A 25,891-nucleotide genomic window follows, 5' to 3' on the forward strand; every position below is an offset into this window, starting at 1 on the left:
GGAATTCAAAATATGGATTGCAAGTAAGCTCAATGGAATTGGTGAGAAAGTTGAAAACCAACACAAAGAAACCAAAAAAGTAATCAGGATCTGAATGAAAAATTCACTAAAGAAATAGTTAATTAAAAAAAATAACAGAACTTCTGGAATTGAGAGGGTCATTTAGGGAATTTGAAAATATGATGGGTCTTAATAGACTAAACCAAGCAGAAAAAAGAATTTCAGAGTTGAAAACAAGGTTTTCAAATTAACTCAGTCAAAAATACAAAAGAATCAAGAGAAGTGAACAAAAATCTCTTGAGAAATACAGGATTATGTAAAACACTCAAACCTAGGAACCACAGGTGTCCCTGAGAGAGAAGAATAAAAAGGAAAAAAGCATGAAAAACATATTTGAGGGAATAATGAAGGAAAACTTCCTGGTCTTGCTTGAGATTTAGACATCCATATACAAGAAAGTTAATAAACTCTTGAAAGATTCATTTCAAATAGGACATCACCAAAGCACATAGTCATGAGTCTGGGCAAAGTTAAAGTGAAGAAGAAAATCTATAAACTGTAAGAAAAAAGCATCAAGTAATTTAAAAAGGAAAACCCATAATATTAACAGCAGACTTCTCAACAGAAATGTTACAAATCAGAAGGGCTTGTGGTCCCATCTTGAGTCTTCCTTTTTTTTCCCCAGAACATTATGAGGGTACAAACATTTTTTTTTTTTTTTGGTTACATATAATGCCTTTGCCTTGCCCAAGCCAGGGCTAAAGACATGCCCTTCCCCCATACACTGTGCTCTGCATCCATTAGTTGTGAGTTTGCCCACCCCCAGGCCCCTCTCCCCACCTGACTGGCACCCAATGAATATTACTACCATGTGAGCACCTTAGTGTTGATCAGTTAGTACCAATTTGATGGACAGTACATGTGGTACTTGTTTTTCCATTCTTGTGATGCCTCACTTCGAAGAATGGGTTCTCAGTCATGTTCCAAAGGTCTGTATCTCTGTTCTTGTGCCAGTACCATGCTGTTTTGGTTACTATAGCCTTATAGTAAAGCTTGAAGTTGGTAGACTGATGCCTCCCAATTTGTTCTTTTTGCTTAAGATTGCTTTGGCTATATGAGATCTTGTCTGGTTCCATGTGAAGCATAGAATTATTTTTTCTAGATCTGTAAAGAATGATGATGATATTTTGATAGGGATTGCATTAATCCTGTAGGTCACTTTAGGTAGTATGGACATTTTAACAATATTGATTCTGCCAATCCATGAACATGGTAGGGTTTTCCATCTGTTTACATCTTCTACAATTTCTTTTCTCAATGTTTCGTAGTTCTCCCTATATATGTCTCTCACCTCCTTCATTAAATATATTCCTAAACGTTTACTTTTATTTGATGCTTTTGTGAAAGTTGTTGCATCTTTGATTTGATTTTTGGATTGACTGTTATTGGCGTATATGAATGCCACTGATTTGTGTGCACTGATTTTGTACCCTGAGACTTTACTGAATTCTTTTATCAATTCCAGGAGTCTCGTGGTTGAATCCTTGGGATTTTCTAGATATAATATCATCAGCAAAGAATGAGAGTTTGACCTCTTCTGCCTCTATTTGGACACCTTTAATTCTCCTCTCTTGTCTGATTGTTCTGGCAAGGACTTCTAGCACTATGTTGAATAGAAGTGGAGATAGTGGGCAACCTTATCTGGTTCCAGTTCTAAGCAGGAATGCTTTCAATTTTTCCCCATTCAGTATGATATTGGCTGTGGGTTTATCATATATAGCCTTAATAATTTTAAGGTATGTCCCATCTAGGTTGGCATGTATGTGGAGAGAAAGGAACACTTATACACTGCTGGTGGGACTGCAAACTAGTATAATTGCTATGGAAAGTATTAATGGTATGGAGATTCCTCAAAGAACTAAAAGTAGACCTACCATTTGATCCAGCAATCCCATTACTAGGGATTTACACAAGGAAAAAAAGTCATTTTATCAAAAAGACACTTGCACTCAAATGTTTATTGCAGCACAATTCACAGTCACAAAGATGTGGAATCAACCCAAGTGCCTATCACTGCACAAGTGGATTAATAAAATGTGATATATATATACCATGGAATACTACTCAGCCATAAAAGATGGTGAAATAATACCTTTTGTAACAACCTGGGTGAAACTGGAGGCCATTCTTCTAAGTGAAGTATTGCAGGAATGGAAAAACAAACACCACATGTACCCACTATTAAATTAGAACTAATCAGCACTCATGGCCACATATGGAAGTAAAACTCAACAGAAACCAAGCAAGTTGGGGGGCAGATAAATTCACACCTAATGAGTACGGTGCACACTATCTGGGTGATGGGTACACTTATAACTTTAAGCAAACTGTGCAAAAGCAATTCATGTAACCAAAACATGTTTACCCCTGCAATATTCTGAAATTAAAAAAAAAATGAAATGGGAGTTTTTCAAGTTGGAATGAGTAAACACTAAATGGCCATGAAAAAGCATATGGAGGTACAAATCTCACTGTAAATGTAAATAAATATGTAGACAAACCCAGAATATCTTAAAACTAATGGTGGTGTATAAATCACTTCTAACCCTATCATAAAAGTTAAAAGACAAAAGTAATAAGAATAAATATAACCACAAATTTGTTAAGGAATACAGCATATTTTAACAGTAAACACATTAATAACAAAGTGGAGGGAGAAATAAAAGTATAGAGCATTTATATGCAATTGAATTTAAATTACCAGCTTAAAATAGACTGTTACAAGAAGTTTAATGGCAAACCTAGTAGCAACCACACACACACACACAAAAACATACAGTAGATACACAAAAGAGAAAATGATCACAGCATTTTATTTTCTCTTTTTGTGTAAACACTATAAAATTATCAAACCATTGTAAAGCATCCATCCATTATCCTGGTGACCAGGGAAACATGACACTGAAGGATTATAAGACTTCAAACACAAAGATTTTCCTGGGTCACCCCAAATTTTATTTGATTACTTTATTGTGTTTAAGTTTACAGTATACTTAAAAACAATTCAATGACTATTGGCACAGAAGGCAAAGAAAATAAAAACAAATAATACAAAATAATCATAGCTATAGGTACTAGATTTAACTATTATCTAATAATCTCTATTGCTTTTGCTGCCACCACCAAGAATATCAGTCATCAGTATAATGACTATTCTTAGCTTAGTAGGACCACAAAGAAGTAAATAGTAAGATTAAGCTTCTACATAATTATGTGATTTCCCAAAGGGGCAACCCTACCATTTGTGCAAAAACTGTAATTACTAACTAATGAGATACAGATTTCCAGAAATTTATTTCCTTTAACAGCTACAGGTTTCTCTCTACCACCACCATCCGTTCTAATTTAGGTCCCTCTTATTCTGGGCTCCACGGTCTAATTTTCTATTTGAATTATAAAAATTTAAGGAGGCCTCAGAGTAGTTTAGGTGGGTATAAGGGAACTGGGAGAGTAGACTAGAACCAGGAGGCCCAATTTAAAGGTGGATAGCAGTGATAGGTAAGGTATGTAGTCAGAGAAAATCTCTTCAGAGAAATAGTGTCTTCTGGCCGGGTGCGGTGGCTCACGCCTGTAATCCTAGCACTCTGGGAGGCCGAGGCGGGAGGATCGTCAGAGGTCAGGAGTTTGAGACTAGCTTGAGCAAGAGTGAGATTCCATCTCTACTAAAAATAGAAAAATTAGCTGGGCGTGGTGGCATGTGCCTCCTCTAGTCTCAGCTACTCGGGAGGCTGAGGCAGGAGGATGGCCTGAGCCCAGGAGTTTGAGGTTGCTGTGAGCTAGGCTGATGCCATGGCACTTTAGCCCAGGCAACAGAGTGAGACTCTGTCTCAAAAAAAAGAAAAAGAAAGAAAGAAATAGTGTCTATTTAGAGAAATAATCTACTGAAACTTGACAGGATTATTGGGGTAACTGCTCCAAGTAGGAAAAAAAATAAAGGGAAGCATAGTGGTTCTGCTCACTGGAATGTCCTCTGGTGAAGAAGATGTGTAAATAACTTACTTTATGCTCTTAGACTAAAGATAAAAAAGGAGGCAGATTGACTGAACACTATTTGTACTAAATAAAGGTAAGACTTGTCATTTCCTTCTCTACATGTTCTGACTTGATTGTCTTTTGCACTTTCCCTTCACCTTGTCTGTATCTCTGTACCCTCTGTGTTGCAGGCAGTGTTAAAAAACCACAAAGCGGATATTTATGTCACGGGTTACCACTTTCAGGAAACTATGGTGATCTTCAACCTGTATGGCTGGGCTGTCATTCCTTTTGTGTACCTGATGAGCTTCCTGTTTTCTAAAAGTACTTCTGCATTCATCCAGCTTCTCCTACTCAACTACTTTGCAGGCACCGTTGGTTTCTTCATGGGCATTGCGTTAGAAAACAGTAAGTGTAAGGACGTCATAAAACTTCCCCTCCCCCAGAAGGCAGCAGTAAATAAATAAGGTGTAATGAGCCTACAGATATCTAAGAGCATTTGCAGACAGTTAAATTCTAGGTATTGGAAGAAACTGTGTACTTGATGTAAATCAATAAAGTTATTTGGAGTGCCTATGATATTCTAGACATCGTGCCAGATCTGGAATCTTCATGCTAAAATGATGGGACTGAACCTGAGCTGCAGGTCCTTTGACGTGATTTCTCCTCTTTATCCCTACCTCCTATGGCTCCATCACATGACCTAAGGGATCAGTTTTACACTTGGTTTTGGAAATTTTAGAAGTATTTTTCCCAGAGACTCGTTTGCCAGAAGGAGAAGGAAAGAGAAGCTTTCTTCTTAGAAGGGAAGGCCTTAGAAAGAGGAAATTATGTCTCCAATGTATCGTCACTGTCTTTAAAAGTGCTATCCCTTGATATTGTGGCACTTTAGAGTGAGGTGCAGAGAGAGGCATCCTGAGCTCTTTGGGAGATACCAGGAAGGTTTTATGGGATGGCTCTTCCTCATCAATTCGTGAAAAGGCACAAGAACCTGAGCCTCATAACAAGATTTTACAGAAAGAAGAAAAACGCTGTAGTCACCTAACGTGTATAACTAAGCCAGTTTTTCTTCTTTCCAGTCCTAGTTTATGCAGAATTCTTAAATTTGTATTTCTTAAATTTTCCTTCTCTAATCATGATATTTGGGTATATATTTACTAAATTGACTATTGTTATGAAGAATTTTTAAAATAAAGACTATTGTCACTCCTTTGTTGAATCACCTCGTAAACATGAATTATGAACTGGGTCAGGTATTTCATCTCTCCCTGTTACAGAGCTCCACAATCACAGGCTTCCTGCCTCTTTCCCTTAGCCCCTTCACCTATCATAAAAGAATTCCCTGTACTAATTGAAGATTGGCTTATATTCTCCTTTGTACACTTCTTCAAGGATGAATATTTCATGTAAGCAAGACTTGAGCCTCTGCATAGCAAACTAAATTACTTGCAAGAGCTATGCCTGAATGTTCATTCTCACAAAAGAATGCCAAAATTATGAAAAGCAAATGTCTATACATTTTTTTCATGCCTCTCTAAGGGGAAATAGTGTGTTACATGAGGAAGACTCACCTAAAAACACTGGAGTTTGTGGACCCTAACTTAGAATGAAATTTTGAAGAATTATTTAAGAGAATAGAGAGGAATAGCTGTGGTAGAATAAGAATAAGAAAAGATTACTGTTGTAGAAATTCCAAAAGATATATTTTGAGAGGAAAAGGTTGCAAAGAGTCATGTAGGGTGAGGACAAAAAAAGAAGTGAGTAGATGTGGCAATTAGAAAGTCAAAAGAGACTTCCACTTCTCATCAGCATAACACTGTGCATGATACTTTGCCAAAAATAATGAACTGAGAAGAAAGTATGGAATCAGCAGAGTCCAACAATAAAGTGCAAGTGTTTTTGGAGGTAAGCAAGCATTTGTTTTTTAAAGATAAAATGAATTTTCAAGGTTGTGGAAAATATTAAAATGGAGTACAGTTTTCCAGGAGATTCATTTGATTTTGAGTTTGCAAATACAAGGGTATAATTGCAAATTAAGTTTATTATCTTTTTTCTAGCTTATACATTAAATATTTATTTTTTCAAGTTTATTACTTTTTAAATTGACATAAAATTGGATGTATTTATTGTGTACACAAAGTTTTGAAGTATATACACATTGCAGAATAGATACATCTAGTTAATTAATACATGCCCGACCCCAGATAGTTATCATTGTTTTGGTGAGAACACTTAACATCCATTCTCAGCATTTTTCAAGACTATAGTATAACATCATTAGCTATAGTCACCATGCTGTGCAATAGATCTCTTGAATTTTTCTTCCTATCTAACTGTAATTTTGTATCCTTTGCCCAACAACTCTCCAACACCCACCCCCAACTGCCCCAGCCTCTGATAACCACCATTCTACTGTACTTCTATGAGATCTCCTTTTTTAGATTCCATATATAAGTGAGATCATGTGGTATTTATCTTTCTGTGCCTGACTTGCTCCACCTAACATAATGTCCTCCAGTTTCATTCATATTGTTGCAAATGGAATGCTTTCCTTCTCTTTTATGGCTGAATTGTATTCCATGGTGTGTATATATATTTTCTTTATGCATTCATCCATTAATGGACAGTGCGGTTGATTCCATTGTGAATAGTGCTGCAATAAACATGGGAGAGCAGATATCTCTTTGATATGCTGATTTTATTTCCTTTAGACATCCATAGTAGGATTGCTAGATCTTATGGTAGCTCTACTTTTAGTTTTTTGAGGAAGCTCCATACTGTTTTCCATAATGACTATACTAATTTACATCCCCACCATCAGTGTACAAAGGTTCCCTTTTCTCCACATCCTTGCCAGCACTTGTTATATTTTGTCTTTTTGTCTGTTTTCATGGAGTTTGCTGAGCTTCCTTAAAATAGTTATTTTGAATTCTTTGTCAGTTTGTACATCACCCTTCTTTTAGCGTGAGTGATTGGAATTTTATTTTCTCCATTTGGTGACATCATGGTAACCTGATTATTCTTGATTCTTGTTGTTGGTCAATGTCTGCACATTTAAAGAAGCAGGTACTTATTTCTAAATCTTTGCAGACTGGTTTTGCCTGGGAACATCCTTCAACAGTAAGCCTGTCCACAGATTCTGGCCAGGCCATCTGGAGTAGTCATTAAGCCTCAGACTGTTTCAGCTATTGCAGAACTAGGGAACATTCTAAGCCAGTGACTACCATGGCATATGCATATGCAGAAATCTATGCAAATATATTATTCAGTGGTGACTCGTTAAAAGCATTCCCTTTAAAAATGAGAAACTAGATGAGGATGACTGCTATTGCCAGTTCTGTTAAACATTATACATTAGGTGTTGATCAGTTATGTAATGTAGAAGAGTAACTAAAGCATAGACTGATAAGAAAGAAACGACCATTATTTAAAAATACTATAAAATATCAGCAAGTGTTATGAGAGTATGAAGAACAGACACTGGAGCAAGCCAAAAGAACATGCATCAAATACAGCCTTCCCTAGAATTCTTTAGAGAGGATTGATATTCTACCAGTATACATCAAGGTGGCCACACCAGATGCTTATAGTTAATGTACAGTTTAGTTGGTTGATACTCTGTTCTGAATGGTCAGTGTCAGTGCTAAATTGGCTGATATATATTTTTAATAACACATTTTTTGCCAGTTTTTACCTTTTCTCATCTCAAAGAATCCTTCATAATTTTGTGAGATAAGATATCCTGTTTCTCTTCCTCATCTAAAAAGCTCTTTCTTTACTCTTTGGAGATGAGAAGATAGTTATGATTGGTACAGAGAAAGACCAAAAAAAAATTAGACTATACCTCTACTGTCTTATATGGTAGCTACTAGCCACTGTGTCTATTTAAACTTAAATTTAAATTAATTGAATTTAAATACAATTTAAAATTCAGTAGACACACTAGCGATTTTTCAAGTGCTCAACAGCCACAGGTGTGTATTTGCACAGCTATAGCATATTTACATAATCATGAAAATGTCCACTCTATTTGACAGTGCTGGCCATTTTGGGGAGTCTGTTCAAGTGGCCAGTATCCAAAATTCTTCATTCTCTCTCAATGTTTGGTTTCTGTATCAAGTTAGATCTACTCTGGACAGATTTGTCCTGGTTTTGGCACTTCAGGGTTCACTTATTGGCCATCTCTTTTTTTATATAGAATATCTCTGAAAAGAAACATTATTTTATTAACTGTTACATCTGAATGGTAGCTATGACCTGGCAGTGCTTGGGATCTGTATTCTTTTTTTTTTTTATTTCAGAATATCATGGGGGGGGGGCTACAAATGTTTCTGGTTACATGGATCGCTTTCGTAATGCTTGAGTGAGGGCTATAAGTGTGCCTATCACAGATGGTGTTCATTATACCTGTTAGGTAGGTTTTCACCCATCTCCTCCTTCCCCCCACTTCTTGATTTCCACTTAGTTTTACTTCCCTCTGTGCACATGTGTGCTTATCAGTCAGTTTCAATTCAGTAGTGAGTACATGTGGTGTTTGTTTTTCCATTCTTCAGGTACTTCCCTTAGGATAATGTTCTCCGGTTCCATCCAAATTGTTGCTTAGCCATCTCTTTTTGCCAAAAATGTTTTATAAGAACTTTTTGTTTAGACTTGTCTTTTATCCTCTTCCCAAATATATGAATTCATTATCAAAATTCTACTTCAAAAATTCATAATTTAAACATGTTCATATCTCTAGAAATTTACTCTTTAATTATTATTCATATGCAGTTCAGTTTTTGGAGAGACACTAGTTAATCTATCAGCTTGTTTCTTTGAAGTTTTTTTAATTCGGAAATATTTCAGAATTTTCCCTATCTATTCCCTACTGTTGAATTCTAGGCTCTATCTCCAACCTTTCTTCACTCCCTTAGTCAATCAATTAGTATTGGAAATGTGAAAAGTAGCCAGTAGTGATTTCCAGCTCATATAAGATGCCAGAAAGACTCATCCTGTGCATACCCACTTCATCAAAAAGACTTTTCAGAATTCTACAATTATTAACACAAACTATTAAATATGTCACCATCTATAAATTAGGACAAATTTATTGGGAAGTAATTAGTGTGCTTCAAAGACAATCATCTGGTTTTTAATTCCCTGAGCTTGGTTTGGTCATCACCGGAGGATTTGTTGTGCTGAGGGTACTTGATTTCCTATAATGTAACCTAATCTTATTATTCTTTTAGAAATGTACACTAGCATGTCAAATATCACCAGAACCTTCCTGCTCAATTCGTTGCTGCTCCTTCCCAATTACAACCTTGCAAGGTGCATTGGTGAATATACTAATATCTATCAAACGGAGATACTGTGCAACCTAAAGAACCCTCCTGACTTCTTAAATTGTAGTAAAGAAAGTAAGTATTTTCAGGGGCCCTAAGTCTCTAGAAAATCAGTCTCAGGCTCAGGCCATGAAACTTGTGGAGAATCTACCCATCTTTCAAAGGAGAGAGTCAGGACACATGTTCGGTACATAAGTCATTTTATGACACTAGGAAAAGCCTTTTAAAATATCTTAAAGCCTCAAAAGAAAATCTAAGGTAAGTTTAACATAGACATCAGATAAAGATACTAATCATCAACTACCTACTAGCTTTTCTTATGTTATTTTAAATCTCCACAACAACCTCAAGTTATCTGTTTTTATACTTATTTGAAGAAACTGACTGTGTACCTTGTGTCACACAGCTTTTATGGGACAGAACTGGGATTCAGAGCTTATGTTCTTCCACTGCATAATTCATTCCCTCTATAGGAAGGAACCTCCAGGAGAAGAATTTATATTGTCTTCCTCATTTTTATTTAATACTGTTTGGTGGTTATTAGTTTACAGGTATTTCGACTATGCTGTTAGTTTTATCCCTGTATATCTTTTGATGCTATTATACATGGAATGACTTTTTTAAGTGTCATTTTTATTTTTATTGTTGCTAATATATAAAAATGCAGTTGAAATAGTTTATATATTGAACTTGCTAAATCATTTTATTAATTTCAATAATTTAGGTATAGATTATTTTTTATTTTAGTGAATATATTCAAAGCAGTTGCCAATAGCATATTTCTTTTCTAATCCATATATGCTCATTCCTTGTTCTTGACTTACTGCTTTGTCAAAGACACATTGTTGTGATGTATTAAATTTTTTATATATTATGGTTAAGTTCACTAATATTTATCAAGGATTCTTGCATCTATGTCTATAAAAAAGATTAAAATTACTGGAGTTTTTTTGTAAACTACTTACTAGCTCTTAGTATGAAAAAATAAACACAATTGAAGTAAGAAGTGTTTCCTCTTCTATATTTACTAAAAAATGTTGTGTAGGATTGGTGTTATTCTTAAATGTTTGGTAGAATTCACTTGTGAAGTTAATTGTGAATGGAGATTGTCCTTTGGGAAGGTTTTTAGTTATTGATAACATTTCTTTAATAAAGGTGGAATTTTGGGATATCTTATTAATAATTTGAAGCATTAGTTGAGTTTTACAGCATCTTTTCACTCCACATAAATTTTCAAATTTATTGGAGTAAATTTGTTCATAATACCTTATGGTATTTTTAGCATCTGTCAGATTTATAGTGATGTCCTTATTTTCATTCATAACATTTCCAATTTTTACCACCTGTCTTTTTTTAATCTTACCACAGTTTATCCATTTTATTAGTCATTTTAAAAACCAAGCTTTCAGTTTGTTGATTTTTTTTTTCTATTGCATGTTTGTTTTCTAACTTACTAATTTGTGTTCTTTGTTGTTTTCTTCTTCTACATTCTACATTTTTGGGGATTAATTTTCTAACATCATAAGATGAGTTATTTGATTATTTGTTGTCAGCCTGCCTTCTTTTCATGACTGGGATGTTTCTCACTGTGGTTTGGGGGATTAGTACTTTTCCTGCTTAGATTCCCTGAACTTCTAACATGTTACATGATGTCTCAATACTTTTGGAAAATTCTCATTCTTGGAAAGACAAAACTTCTGAGAAAAGGAAGGATAATTTGGCACACAGAATTTATCCCTTGGAGATTTGATGTGTCAAAAGAAGAAAACAAATAGCATAAATTAAGGGTACTGCATAATCAATAGGATATCAGGAAATCAGAAAACTATATTCATACCACCACCACCCCATCCCTCACTCCCCAGCCAAAAGACATTTACATATAAAGAAACTATATTCCATCCTACCAATAGAAGTAGCTTTCATAAATTAGCCACCAAGTAATCATCCCAAACCCATCATCACCATTCCATGGAATTACTATTTTTGATAGTCCATCACAAAATTTCACAGCAGAAAGAGGTAGCCAGCATTCACACAGAGCTAGTATTAGAGGAAAACAAAAATAGGAATAAAAACGATACCTATGACAAAATAACATTTTTAAAAACCACAAAGGCAACTTATAAATACACATGTGGCAGGGGGAAGTGTGGGGAACAAATGTGGCAAAACATTAACAGTGTTGATACTAGGTGGAGGGAACAGTGTTTGTTGTATTGTTATTTCAGTTTCACTTTATGTTTGAGAATTTTAGAAATAATAACATAAGGAGAAAACAGGTTCCAGAAGACCATATGAAGTATACTATATTTATAAAGTTCAAACTTAAATATTGTTAAATATATATAAAATGATCCACTTGTATGTAAATAAAACAGGAATGCAGAACACAGTTCATCATAGTGGTTACCTCGGGAGGATGGAAAAGTGAAGTAGCACATAAGCATTTGAAAATTATTTGTAAACTTTTAATTTGGGGACTGGGTTTATAGATGCCATTATGCTATTATGCTTAGAATTTATACATATGTAGCATATAATCTTTGGTATGAATCAAGCATTTTAAAAACACAATTCTAAAGTATGAGAAATGGAAAAAATGAAATAATGCTAGATATGATGGTCTACCCAGAAATCTCAGAGAATCCCCTAATTATTAAATTTTGTAGTAATTGAGTGCAGCTGCTGAATTCAAAATAAGTACAAACATAAAATTCAATTTCATTTTTATACATCAACTACAAATATTTATATAAAATATGATTCCTAAAATACGGAGAGTTCAATGGTCATCAAATCTGGAACAATTCGAGCAACAAAATAAAGTAGATTTAGATTATGACCCAAAGTATTAAAGATAATATCTATGAATCTATTTAGATATAAATATCAAAGGAATTCTGATATTTATTTTGATATTTAAATTATGTTCAAATATATTTATTTGAATTTGCTATTTATAATTTCCAGCATCTAAAGGGGGAAAACAGGAAGACCTTATAGCAGAGAAAGCTAACAAAGACTACCTCAACCAGGTGACCAAGGTCACCATCAACAGTGATCACTCACATGGATAGCATGCTGCGCCCTTTTTATGTGTGATAAATGGCACTTTAACTCTGTGGTCTTGCTCCGCAAAAGCCATAACCCCAGTCTAGTCATAAAAAAATAGATAGATACAAATTAAGAGTCTCCCAATTTACCTGACCAGTACTCCTCAAATATGTCAATGTCATTAAAAACAAGAAAAATCTAAGAAACTATCACAGCCAAGAAGAATCTGAAGAGACATGACTACTAAATGGTAATGTGGTATCTGGATTGAATCATAGAACAGAAAAAAAATTAGGAAATCTGAATAAGTTAGATATGTTGGTTAATAATAATGTATTAACTTTTATTTATTAATTATAACATGTACCATGTTAATGTGTGTTATTAATAACAAGGGACATTGAGTACAGGGTATATGGAATTCCCTTGTACTCTCTTTGTGATTTTTATGTAATTCTAAACTGTTCTAAAAATTTTTTTAAAGGGGGTAGAGTTTATAATTTTCTTATAATGGAATTCTGTGCCTTTTACTGATTAACTTTCTTCTGAAGAAAGTTCAAAAAGTTTCAGCTAATGGTCAGTTTTACCTTGTTTAAGGCGTACTGTATTCTCTTTCCCAAGAGTATAAGTACATTAAAGCTTTCTTGTAATGATCAACATAAGATTCCACAACTCTGAAAGGATGCGGGGTATATTTTTCATGGTATGCAATAATTATTAGACATATGAATAAATATATTATTAAAATAATATTCATATGCTTACTTGATTACCATGCATTATGTTAATGAAGGTCAACCTTCAAAATTCATTATTCAAATGTTATTTTTGTAGCAAGATAATCACATTCTATAAATACTTTGTCTCAATTTAGCCTAATAGTTCATTTCATCTTATATTTCTTATTTGTTTTTTGAGTCCTTGCTTATGGTGTTGATGTTGTGCAGTAAGATTAACTCTCTTGCTTTTTTTTTTTTTTTTTGCCATTCTCAGATATTGAGAACAATATATATTCTTTGGAAGAGGACATGATTGGAAAGTATTTGATTGCCATGAGTATCACGGGCTTTCTTTTCTTCCTCTTCATTTTCCTTGGGGAGACAACTTTGCAAAGACTAAGAACATTTCTCAATCAACACATTTACTTTGGCATCTACAAGCAAATCAGGAAGGTAAATACTTAAGCATGAACAACTTAAGAGAAATTCTCAGAGAATTAAAAATTAGGCCTGAAAAGCATATATCTGTATATAACTACCTCAGTTATTGGATAAAAAAAAATCTGTGTCTAGAAGAATGCATTTTATTAAATGATTGTTACTGAGGTACAATTACCTACAATAAACTACATTCATTTCATTAATTATTTCAAAGGACCAAATTTTATCTTTATTTTCTCTACTGTTAGCTATCTTCTCTTTCATTTATTTATTTTTTTTTTTTGGTCTTTATTTTTAGAATTTTCTTTTTTTTTTATTTATTTTATTTTATTTTATTTATTTTTTTATTTCACATCTTCATGGGGGTACAAAGGCTCAGGTTATATACATTGTCCGTGTCCCGCCCATCCCCCTGAGTCAGAGCTTCAGGCGTGTCCATTCTCCAGACAGTGCGCCTGGCATTCACCATGTAGTCATACCTCCATCTCCTCCCCCCCACCTCCCCGAGGAGTTTTCTTTATTCTACTTACTTTGGGCTTATTTTTCTCCTTTCTTAATTTCTTAGTTTCTTTCTTAGCCTGCCACCATAGCTTTTATGTCTCTCTTCTTTTCTAATATAAACATTTAAAGTTAAACATTTCCTATAAGCACTATTCTAGCTATACCCTAAAATATTGATTTTTTAAAATTTATTTATTTATTTATTTTTATTTCAGCTCATCATGGGGGTACAAAAGCTCAGGTTATATACATTGTCCATGTCCCGCCCATCCCTCTGAGTCAGAGCCTCAAACGTGTCCATTCTCCAGACAGTGCACCTGGCACTCACCATGTAGTCATACCTCCATCCCCTCCCCCCACCCCCACCTCCCCGAGTCAGCACCTTCAAGCATGACCATTCCCCAGCCGGTGCGCAACGCACTCATCATGTAGGCATACACCCATCACCTCCCCCCACCCCCCATCTCAGTCTGATATCCAGTTGGTATCCTTCCCCGATGTGCATTTAGGTGATGATCAGGGAAACCAATTTTCTGGTGAGTACATGTGATGCTTGTTTTTCCATTCTTTGGACACTTCACTTAATATAATGGGTTCCAACTCTCTCCAGGAGAACCAAAGAGATGTCGTATGACCGTTATTTCTTATAGCTGAGTAATACTCCATGGTATACATATACCACAGTTTACTAATCCATTCGTGGATTGATGGGCATTTGGGTTGTTTCCACATCTTTGCAATTGTGAATTGTGCTGCTATAAACATTCGGGTACAGGTGTCTTTGTTATAGAATGACTTTTGTTCCTTTGGGTAGATGCCCAATAATGGGATTGCTGGATCAAATGGTAGGTCCCCTTGAATCTGTTTAAGGTATCTCCATAATGCTTTCCATAGGGGTTGCACTAGTTTGCATTCCCACCAGCAGTGTATGAGTGTTCCTGTCTCTCCGCATCCACACCAACATGTGTTGTTTTGGGACTTTTTGATAAAGGTCATTCTCATCGGAGTTAAGTGATATCTCATTGTGATTTTGATTTGCATTTCCCTGATGATTAGGGATGTTGAGCATTTTTTCATATGTTTGTTAGCCATTCTTATATCTTCTTTTGAAAAATTTCTATTCATGTCGTTTGCCCACTTTTTGATAGGGTTGTTTGATTTTTTCTTGCTGATTTTCCTGAGTTCTAAATAGATTCTTGTTATCAGTCCTTTATCTGATGTGTAGTATGCAAAAAAATTTTTTCCCATTCTGTAGGCTGTCTGTTTATTTTCGTGACTGTTTCTTTGGCTGTGCAGAAGCTTTTTAATTTAATCAGGTCCCATTCGTTTATTTTTGTTGTTGCTATGATTGCCTTAGGGGTCTTCTTCATAAATTCTTTGCCTAGACCAATGTCTGTAAGAGTCTTTCCTACATTTTCTTCTAGAATTCTAATCATTTCCCATTTAAGGTTTAAATAAATTTATTTTTAACTGACAAATAAAAATCATATATTTATAAGGTACAACATGATGTTTTGATATATATGTATATATATATGCACACACATAGTGGAATGGGTAAAGCTTATTAACATATTCATTACCTCACATACTTACCTTTTTTTGTGTGGTGAGAACATTTCAAATCTATCTTAGGAATTCTCTTTCTTTTTCTAATTTTATTTTTAACTGACAAGTAATGATTCTATATATTTCTGGGGTACAGTGTGATATTTTTATATATGTTTACATTGTGGAATGATTAAATCAAGTTAATTAAAAAGTATGTCATCTCTCATACTTTTCTTTTTCTTTCTTTCTTTCTTTTTTTTTTTAAGACACAGATCACTCTGTTGCCTGGGCTAGAGTGCAGTTGCATCATCCTAGCTCACTGCAACCTCAAACTCCTAGGCTGAAGCATCTGCCTCAGCCTCCAGAGTAGCTGGGACTACAGGTGCATGCAACCATGCCCAGCTAATTTTTTTTTTTTTTTTTTTTTTTTTTTTTTGTAGAGACAGGATCTCATTGTGTTGCTCAGACTGCTCTCAACATTCTGGCCTCAAGTGATCCTCCCACCTTGTCCTCCCGCCATGCTGGGATAACAAGAGTGGGCCACTGCACCCAACATTTTTTGTGATGAAAAAAGTTTAAATCTTTTTTTAGCAATTTTGAAATATACATTGGATTATTATAGTCACCATTCTGTGTGATAGACATGAAAGATTATTCCTCCTAACTAAATCTTTGTACTTTTGTACTCTCCTTTCCCCATTCACCCCCACCCTTCACATAGCCTCTGGTAAACCCCACTCTGCTCTCTACTTCTATGAGTTCAACTTTTATATTTTCCATATATAAGCGAGATCCTGTGGTATTTATCTTTCTGGGACTGGCTTTTTTTACTTAACATAATGTCCTCCAGGTTCATCCATGTTGTCACAAATGGCAGAATTTCCTTCTTTTTTCCTTCTTAGCTATGTAAATAATGTTGCAATGAACATGAGAGTGCAGATATCTCTTCAGCATGATTTCTATTTGAGGGGGGTATATGCCCAGAAGTAGGATTGTTGGATCTTACGGTGTTTCTATTTTTCATTTTCTGAGAAACCTCCATAGTATTTTCCATAATGATGACTGTATTGATTTATATTACCACCACCAGTGCACAAGGCTTCCCTTTTCCTATACCCTCACCAACACTTTTTACCTTTAATCTTTTTAATAAAGGCCTTTCTCACAGGTGTGAGATGATGTTCTATTGTGGTTTAAATTTGTATTTCCCTGGTGATTAGTGATAATGAGCATTTTTTTCATGTATCTGTTGGTTATTTGGCTTTTTTAGTGAAATCTTTTTCCCTTCTGGTGTGAAGCCTCTGATATTGTTCCTCAGATGATGCAGACCTGGATATGGGCACAGTCACCTGGGATAACAGTGGTTTTTGCAAGGATCTTTTTAACTATCTTTTTCCATGACCATAGCTAGCTGTTAAACTTGACTAATTTCTGGCTTATTTTTATATTGTTTTCAACAATACCCTAGTAGGACATAAATTGCTTGAAATATCCAATTAAATTTGGGATCCTTTACATAAATAGTTTGAGTTCAGTGTTTAAGATTGACTCTAACCCCAGGAGGGCTCTTCATAGCTGTTTTTTTCCCTGGTTCTCTCTGGTAAACTAGCTAGCCTATGGTTTAATTTATATCCCTTATGTATCTATCAATCACCTGAATTGCTTTCCACCACCAAAAGCTCCATTTTTTTTTTTTTTTTTAGGGTTTAACTTTCCCATACTGTTTTAAATGAAGTCAGTTACATTGGGTAGAGAAGTTCTCTGTTTTACAGCCTAACTCTCTCCCTGGGGAAAATCTGTGAGCTGGGCCCGTTTTATGCTTTTCTCTTCCAGGAGCTTGGTGTTCAGTGGAAGACAGTGTTCTTTGATCTTTTTGGCTTTCCACTCCCAGCATGAAACCTCTGCCTTGTGAATGATCTGGGGCCCAGGCTCCAGTGTAGCACACCATGCCCAAGCTAGAGACTCCCCCCAACCCATGAGTAGGGGCTGGGTGGAAGAAGGGAGATCCAAAATCTCAACTGCACTTAGTCATAACTTAGCCTCTGCAACAGATTACTGGGAGATGGGGTGAGAAATGCTGATATTCTGCCCCTTCCAGAAAGATACCTTGGCTCTTGATTAGAAACTTAAGGAAGAGGGAGCCCTGTATTTTTGGCTAAGTCTGCCTGCAGTCAAGTTCTGTTACATTGGGCTATGGGGAGGGAGAAAAAGAGGGGGTCTTGATTCAAATGACACAGGATTTCACTGTTCCTAACATTTAATGGATTTTCTCGAATAAATGTGTCTTCATTTATATATGCTCTCAGGATGTGCTATGGTTTGAGTGTATCTCCCAAATTTCATGTGTTGGAAACTGAATTCCCAATGTGGCAATATTGAAAGGTGAGGCCTTTAAGAGGTGATTGGATCATGAGTGCAGAGCCATGGGATTGATCTATTCATTCATAAATTAATGGATTAATAGGTTATCATGGGAGTGGAACTGGTGGCTTTATAAGAACTAGAAGAGAGACCTGATCAACCATGTTAGCACACTCAGTCCTCTCACCATGGGATGTTCTTTCAGAACTCTGCAGAGAGTCCTCACCAGGAAGAAGTCCCTCACCAGATGCCCAGCCATGTCCTGGGACTTCCCAGCCTCCATAATTATGAGAAATAAATTTCTTTTCTTTATAAATTATCCAGTTTCAGGTAACCAACAAAATACAGACTAAGATGAGATCATTTGTAAAGCCTTTAAGTGATTATATTTTGAAACAATTTTCACCAGGTCCACTAGGGGCATAGGTTCACAGGTCTCTCACACTGCAATTCTGGAAATCTCAAAATTTTTCTATATAAAGTATGGCTAACCTTTTCTCTCTCCTTCCTAAAAGAAATAATTAACTCTTCTTTTAATCTTTCCATATGTTGAACATACTGCAATTGTAACAGATCATATTTGACTAATCTCAGCTGTGGCTTCTTTCACAGGGTATCTGGTTCTGGTAAAAAAAAAAAAAAACAGTAGGCTGTATAGACCTAATTTCTTAAGCTGTAGAAAACAAAAATCTATGTGTTCTGCAATGATTGGACAAAAATGTCTTGAAAATTATTCCAAATTTCTGTTCTGATATCTTGGGATTTATTTTCTGAAGCTACGTGGTCTAGTTGACATGACTTAAATAGCATTCATGTGTGTAAAATTTATCTTGAAAATATAGGCCATAGAGTCCAGTGAGTTTCTTAGGAAAAGTCCATTAAAGCCTTGCTACTTTTCTTAGCTTACATTCCCTTTTAATGTTGGCAAAAGGTATTTATTATTATAAACTTATTACTGTATTTTTTAAAGCTTTTCTACTCTGTTGAGATGACTTCCTTCTTAAGGATCCAGGTGATAAAATCATTTCACTGAATGCTTTAAGTTATGTCTTTCAAAGATTTAAATATACACCGTGTCATGTTAATTCTCATCCTTTCTACTATTAATATGTAATCACCTTTTCCCTCTCCTCTGATCCCCATCCTTATTTCCCTGATGAACTATCCATTACTCAAAATTTTTCAGATTGTACATGAGAGCTCAAGTGATATTCAGGAAGTCTCTAAAGAAATAACTCACACGTTCTGTTTTAACATCTTTAATATTATCCCCCAGTTTAGCTTTCATGAAGCCACCCAGTCTAAAACAGATGCCTAACGGGCATCTGCCTCTATGATTCTTGTCTTAAAAATACAGGATATAGTGTCCAAGGAGTTATCTGGGAAATCTGAAGATCAAGATGTACAAAATGAAAGAGACAGAATCCTGGAGCTGCCGCCTCAGGAGTTGCCAAATTCCACAGTGCTTCTTAAGGAACTGATAAAGGTAATGTACTGCCATTTAATGGCCAGCATACGCTAGTTTCATTCCTACTTAAGAGCATGCCTTTGGTGCCAAGGGCTCATTGTGGTTCTTCAGGATCTATGTGTATTCTCCCAGCAGAACAGAAGAGTCCTTGTGAAACTGAGGTAGTGGTCCATAGGGGTGTGAGGTATTGAGTTTATTTGACCTGTAAGTATTCTTTACTTAATTATGTTTCCTGGATTTTTTTTTTAGATCTATTTTACCTATCCAGTCATTCTGGCTATAAAAAACATCTCTCTTGCAATCCAAAAAGGGGAGTGCTTTGGATTGCTTGGATATAATGGAGCTGGAAAAACGACTACTTTCCAGATTTTGACTGGGGAGATAAGTGCTACTTCTGGGGAAGTGCTTATTGATGGCTTTAACGTCACCAAAAATATTGTAAAGGTAAGAGGCTATAACATAGTCTAACACATAAGAAGCATAATGACTCAGAGGTTCAGGTAACAGGCAGATGGCTAGGATAATAGATGGGAACTGTGGTAGGTCTGGATGTTGCTGCAGTCATTGGATTCTTGAGAGAGAAATTTTTGAAGCGAGAGTGAAGCAATAAGAGTAGAATCTAAAACGAGAGTGAGTTTTTTGTGTGTTCTTTGAAACTATTGGAATAAAAGGCAAGTTTTTTCAACAGTACATCTAATGGATGCCACATGAGATGCCGTAACAGTGTAAGGATTGCAAAACTGGACAGAAAGAGATGATCTGCAATTCAGTTGTAACTGAGGCCTTGGTATATCTTACTGAGAGCTCTGAAGCAAGATGGCCTTTCAGAGTTGTCTCAAATCAAAGCAAGGTCATCAGCCTTTGTACCTCTGCATTATCCAGTCCTTGGCTGAACATGCCACCTGGGAGAGAGGGTATAAACCTTAGGAAGAAGCTAAATGTGGAGAGAATTTCAAGAAGAAGAGATAGTCAAAGTTTGTCAAATGCCAGGAAATCTCAGGCAAGGTAGAGCCTGAATAGTATAGATTTGATTTATTAGTAGAACCTCATGGATGAGGTTGGCAAGAATAATTGCACTAGGATCAGGTGGGTGGTAGTGACGGGCAACCTTGGTAGTGTAATTCTTTCCTCTTCACTTCACATGGGCCACTATCGCCATGGAATCAGGAAGATGGGGGTGGGGGGAAGAAGTGATAGATGGTGTCAGGAAGTGAGTTGTTTCTGCCAGCTGGTCCTCACAGAGGAGGGGATATGTGAGGGTCTCCCCTAAATATCCTTCTCCGTACCACTTATCAAATCCTCTTCAGTGGCATAAGGGTAGTGTACAACAGTCCAGTCCCCTGACTGTGGGGAATGCAGAAAAGGATTAAATGAATTTGGAGCCAAGGAGCAAAAGCTGACTTGGGAAACAAAGAGATAGTCCATTTAAAAATGTTAAATTTAAAAAGAGACTAGGCATACAGACAAAATATGAGCCTTTTGCAAGGGCTGATTCTGAGTTCAGTAAAATCTGAGGGAACTTTTTCAGAGAATCTCTACAAGTTTGCTATTCTGAAACATCTCTCACATTTTATGTGACAGATGGTGATATCTTCATTTATTCAGGCATTTAAAAACCATCTTTAACATTGTCTTTTTATTATGGTAAAAATACATTCTATGAAATTTACCATTTTAACCATTTCTAAGTGTACCATTCGATGGCATTAAGTACATTCACATTCTTGTACAACCATGGCCACTATCCATCCCCAGAACTTTTTAAACTAAAACTGAAAATCTGTACCCATTAAACAATTGCTGTCTTTACCCAAAGGTAACCACTGTTGTACTTTCTGTCTCTATGAATTTGACTGTACTAGGTACTTCATATAAGTAGAATTCATATAATATTTGTACTTTTATATCTGACATACTTCATCTGGCATAATACCTTCAAGGCGCACCAGTGTATTAGAATCTCATTCAGTCTTAAGGCTGAATACTACTCCATTGCAGGAGTATACAACATTTTGTTTATCCATTTATTCATTAATAGACATTTGCATTGTTTGTACCTTTTGGCCATTGCATATAATACTGTTATGAACATTGGTGTACAATTATCTGGTTGAGCCTGTGCTTTTAATTAACTTGGGTATATACCTAGAAGTGAAACTGCAGGATCACATGGTAATTCTATGGTTATTTTAAAAGGAACTTCCATATTGTATTCCACAGCTGTTGCACCATTTTATATTTCCACCAGCCATGCAAAAGAGTTCCAATTTCTCTACATTGTCACCAACACTTCTTAACTTTTTTTTTAAATAATAGCCATCCTAATGGACATGAGATAGTATCCCATTGTGGTTTTCTTTTTTGTTTATTTTGGAGACAGGGTCTTTCTCTGTTGCCTGGGCTAGAGTACAGTGGCATCATCATAGCTCTCTGCAACCTCACACTCCTGGGTTCAAGTGATCCTCCTGCCTCAGCCTCCTGAGTAGCTGGGACTAGGTGTATGCCCACCTAATTTTTCTATTTTTTGTAGAGATGGGCTCTCACTGTGTTTCTCAGGCCTGGCCTCAAGCGACCCTCCAACCTTGGCCTCCCAATGCACTAGGATTATAAGCGTGAGCCACTGCACTGGGCCCCATCATGGTTGTGATTTGCATTTCCCAATTTGTAATGTTGGGCATTTTTTCATGTGCTCAATTGTCTTTTGAAGAAATACCTATTCAAGCCATTTGCACAATTTTAAATTGGATTGTTTGTTTTTTGTTCTTGTCAAGTTGGAGGAATTTTTTATATGTTCTGGATATTAATCCCTTATTATATATATGTAAATATTTTATCCCATTCTGTGGGTTGTCTTTTCCAGTGTCCTTTGGTGAACAAAAATTTTAATTTGATGGTGTCCAATTTATCTAATTTTTTTGTTGCCTGTAACTTTGGTGTCATATTCACAGAAAACGATGCCAAATTCAATGTCATGGCCACATTGGTAAGCCTCAGTTCAGTGACCAAACTATTAATAGTTCAAATATATTTCTCTGACTCCTAGGCTATGTGTAACTGAATGTAAATCAACAGAATGGTTTGACTAATTTCTACAGTGATACACTTTGCAGTCTCCAGTTAGGGGTGGGGCTCAGGGCCAAGGGAAAGGCTTTGCTGCTGGTTCAGCCTTACTATAGAACAAGATGTACACATGATTGTGCAAGTCAAACAATGCTAAAACCTCCATGGTGACCATGCCCCCTGGAATTGCTGATCGATGAGGTAGTATCTCATATTCTAATACTCTCCCAAATTGATGGGATCTAAAATTTAATTTTTAACTTCTTTATCCCCAAGATCATTAAAGCTGAACTAGGAAACCTATTATCCCAGTGCCCTACAATAGATTCAACAGGCATAATTTTGTATCCCTTTAGGGGAATAAAAAATCTCAGTAGAACTCTTAGAAGCATGGCTGGGAGGACTGCAGGTCTTCCATTTCATCCATGGATATAGAGTGTGATAGGTGACTTGGATCTTTACTTAAGGCAATTCTTGTAACTAGGTGAGGCCAAGAATTGGCTATTGTCCTCAATTTGATGCCTTGCTGGAATACATGACTGCCCGGGAAATAATGATGATGTATGCCAGAGTATGGGGAGTTTCTGAGCATCAGATTAAGCCATATGTGAACAAATGTTTGAACTCACTGGAACTGGAGGCTCATGCTGACAAACTTATCAGCACCTACAGGTGAGTCACTACGCTGCTGCTCTTTCTTGTTAATGCTACATTATGAGATGTTTCCTTAATATTCCTAATGTTTGAAATAAATGCCCACATCTCCACCTAAGGTGCTATGCCCACAATTACCTAATTGTGAAACCATTTAATGTTCTGATAGGTTTCAGATGCCATTAATAAGCCAAATCAATGTAGTTCCGCATCTTTCCCTTACAGAAAGGAAACTCAAAATCTTAGTTATATTTAAACTGTGGCCCTGAACCTCAAAAGAAAACATCTTCTTCTTCCTATGGTCCCTGTGACTCTTTATCTCTCAAATAAGGAGCAATATAGGCCCTTGGAATTATGATGGGGTTTATGTGCCTGGGAAACCATGACAGCCTAAAAACATGTAAATAAATGCTGTTGATAATGCTGCCAAAATCAGTAATATAAATATCACACCTCTATATCTCAAGTTAAAATGAATTGATATATACCCCTGCACTTTGGGCTGCTACTTTATCAAAGTCATATCTAATCAGCATTGATGATTTCCATGTTTAGTGTTTGCTGGGACTCTCAGCATTTGAGATATTTGTGCTAGATCTCTCCTGTAAATAGCTGATATGTATAACCTCCTCTTCTTACACTTTCACTTTCTCTCTCCTTCTTTGGCCATATAGTGGAGGAAACAAACGTAGGCTCAGTACTGCTATTGCCCTAGTGGGAAAGCCCTCAGTCATCTTCCTGGATGAGCCATCAACTGGCATGGACCCAGCAGCCCGACGCCTGCTCTGGAACACAGTGACACGAGCACGTGAAAGTGGAAAAGCCATCATTATAACCTCCCACAGGTGTAGCTCATCTAGAGGCTGGGTTGAGGGTTGGAATGAGTTTTAGTGGCTATAAGAGGGAATTATTTGGGGCCAGGAATATTGGACAGTGAACTTTCTTGAGTTTGTGAGCTCCTCATTAGGTACGAGAATTCTGGGCAGGAATTCTCATTTAGCTAAAAAATCAAGAATGAGGAGAAGATAGGACTTCAGGAGATGTTTTATGGGAAGATTGGGCACTCTATTATTTATCCTTTGAAAAATCCCCACTTCCCAGCTATGAGCTTCATGATTGGCAAGTGCAACTTGCAACTGAAAATAGGGTCACAAAACCCTGCTCTGATTAAACTACACAATGTTCTCCAAAGGAGAATTTTTTAGCCTTACAATGATATGCTCTCCTTTTTTTTGCCAGTATGGAGGAATGTGATGCCCTCTGTACCCGTCTAGCCATCATGGTGCAGGGGAAGTTTATGTGCTTGGGCAGCCCTCAGCATCTCAAGAACAAGTTTGGCAATATTTACATTCTGAAGGCCAAGGTCAAGACTGAGGATAAGTCAAAGGATTTTAAAACATTTATCGAAATGACATTTCCGGGTAAATTAATTTGTGCTAACTTTGTTAGAAATGTGTTAAATTATATTTGTTGTTCTCACCATCCCTATGATTTATGTCTTCAATACAATTTCCTATGAGTTACTGATATTTATTGATTTTTGATACTACTCCTTTTTGTGATGTTTGTTACCATGACCCTCTTGTGTTAGATTATGCTAAAAAGTGTCACAAAAAACAGAGGCTCATAAGAGCTCTTGCATCCCCTAATAAGACACTTTTATATTTGTGCTCTCATATAAATTATATGTCTAAAGTAACATTTTCAGCATAGGGTGGACACAACAGAAAAAGAAAAGTACAGGCCAGTATCTCTTATGAACATAGATGCAAAAGTCCTCAAAAAATACTATTAATAGCAAATCAAATTCAACAACACATTAAAAAGATTATTAATCATGAACAAGTGAGATTCATCCCAGGGATGTGAGAATGGTTCAACATATCAATTCACGTGGTACCTCATATCAACAGAGCTAAGGACAAAACCCATATGATCATGATCATTTCAATTGATGCTGGAAAAAGCATTTGATAAAATTCAACATTCCTTCATGCTAAAAACTCTCAAAAAACTGGATATAGAAGGAACTTACATCAGTACAATAAATGCCATATATGACAGACCCTCAGTAGGTATCATACTTAATGGTGAAAAACTAAAAGCCTTTCCTCTAAGATCTGGAACAAGACAAGGCTGCCAACTTTCACCACTGTTGAATTCAACATAGTACTAGAAATTCTAGCTAGAGTAATCAGACAAGAGAAAAAAATAAAGGGCATCCAAATTTGAGGAAGAAGTCAAATTATCCTTATTTGCAGATGATATGCTCTTATATCTAGAGAAACCCAAAGACTCCACATAAATACTATTAGAACTGATAAACAAATTCAGTAAACTTGCAGGATACAAAATCAATATACAGAAATCAATTGCATTTCTGTATGCCAATAGTAAACAATCTGAAAAAGAAACCAAGAAGGTAATCACATTGACAATAGTATGAATAAAATAAAATACCTAGGAATAAGGTTAACAAAATAAGTAAAAGATATCTATAATGAAAACTATAAAATATTGATGAAAGAAATTGAGGACACAAAAAAGGGGAAGATATTCCATGGTTATAAATTGGAAGAATCAATATTGTTAAAATGTCCGTACTACCCCAAGCAACCTACAGATTCAGTGCAATTTCCATCAAAATACCAATGATGATCTTCACAGAAATAAAAAAAAATAATCCTACAATTTATATGGAACCACAAAAGACTTGGAATGGC

The 25,891-nt window shown here is 35.9% G+C and overlaps 1 protein-coding gene across 3 annotated transcripts in view; it reads left to right on the forward strand.

Annotated features, from left to right (window-relative positions):
- Positions 1-25,891, forward strand: part of LOC123632464 (phospholipid-transporting ATPase ABCA3-like) — a 65,705-nt gene that overhangs the window by 34,980 nt on the left and 4,834 nt on the right. For all 3 annotated transcript variants that reach the window (XM_045542755.1, XM_045542757.1, XM_045542758.1), the window contains 8 exons: positions 4,224-4,440; positions 9,261-9,431; positions 13,407-13,585; positions 19,344-19,472; positions 19,704-19,898; positions 22,999-23,186; positions 23,843-24,013; positions 24,408-24,589. In XM_045542755.1, coding sequence (XP_045398711.1) covers positions 4,224-4,440; positions 9,261-9,431; positions 13,407-13,585; positions 19,344-19,472; positions 19,704-19,898; positions 22,999-23,186; positions 23,843-24,013; positions 24,408-24,589 — 1,432 coding nt within the window. The remainder of the gene's footprint in view (positions 1-4,223; positions 4,441-9,260; positions 9,432-13,406; positions 13,586-19,343; positions 19,473-19,703; positions 19,899-22,998; positions 23,187-23,842; positions 24,014-24,407; positions 24,590-25,891) is intronic.

The sequence above is a fragment of the Lemur catta genome, chromosome 2 (assembly GCF_020740605.2).
Source record: "Lemur catta isolate mLemCat1 chromosome 2, mLemCat1.pri, whole genome shotgun sequence".
Classification (NCBI taxonomy): domain Eukaryota; kingdom Metazoa; phylum Chordata; class Mammalia; order Primates; family Lemuridae; genus Lemur; species Lemur catta.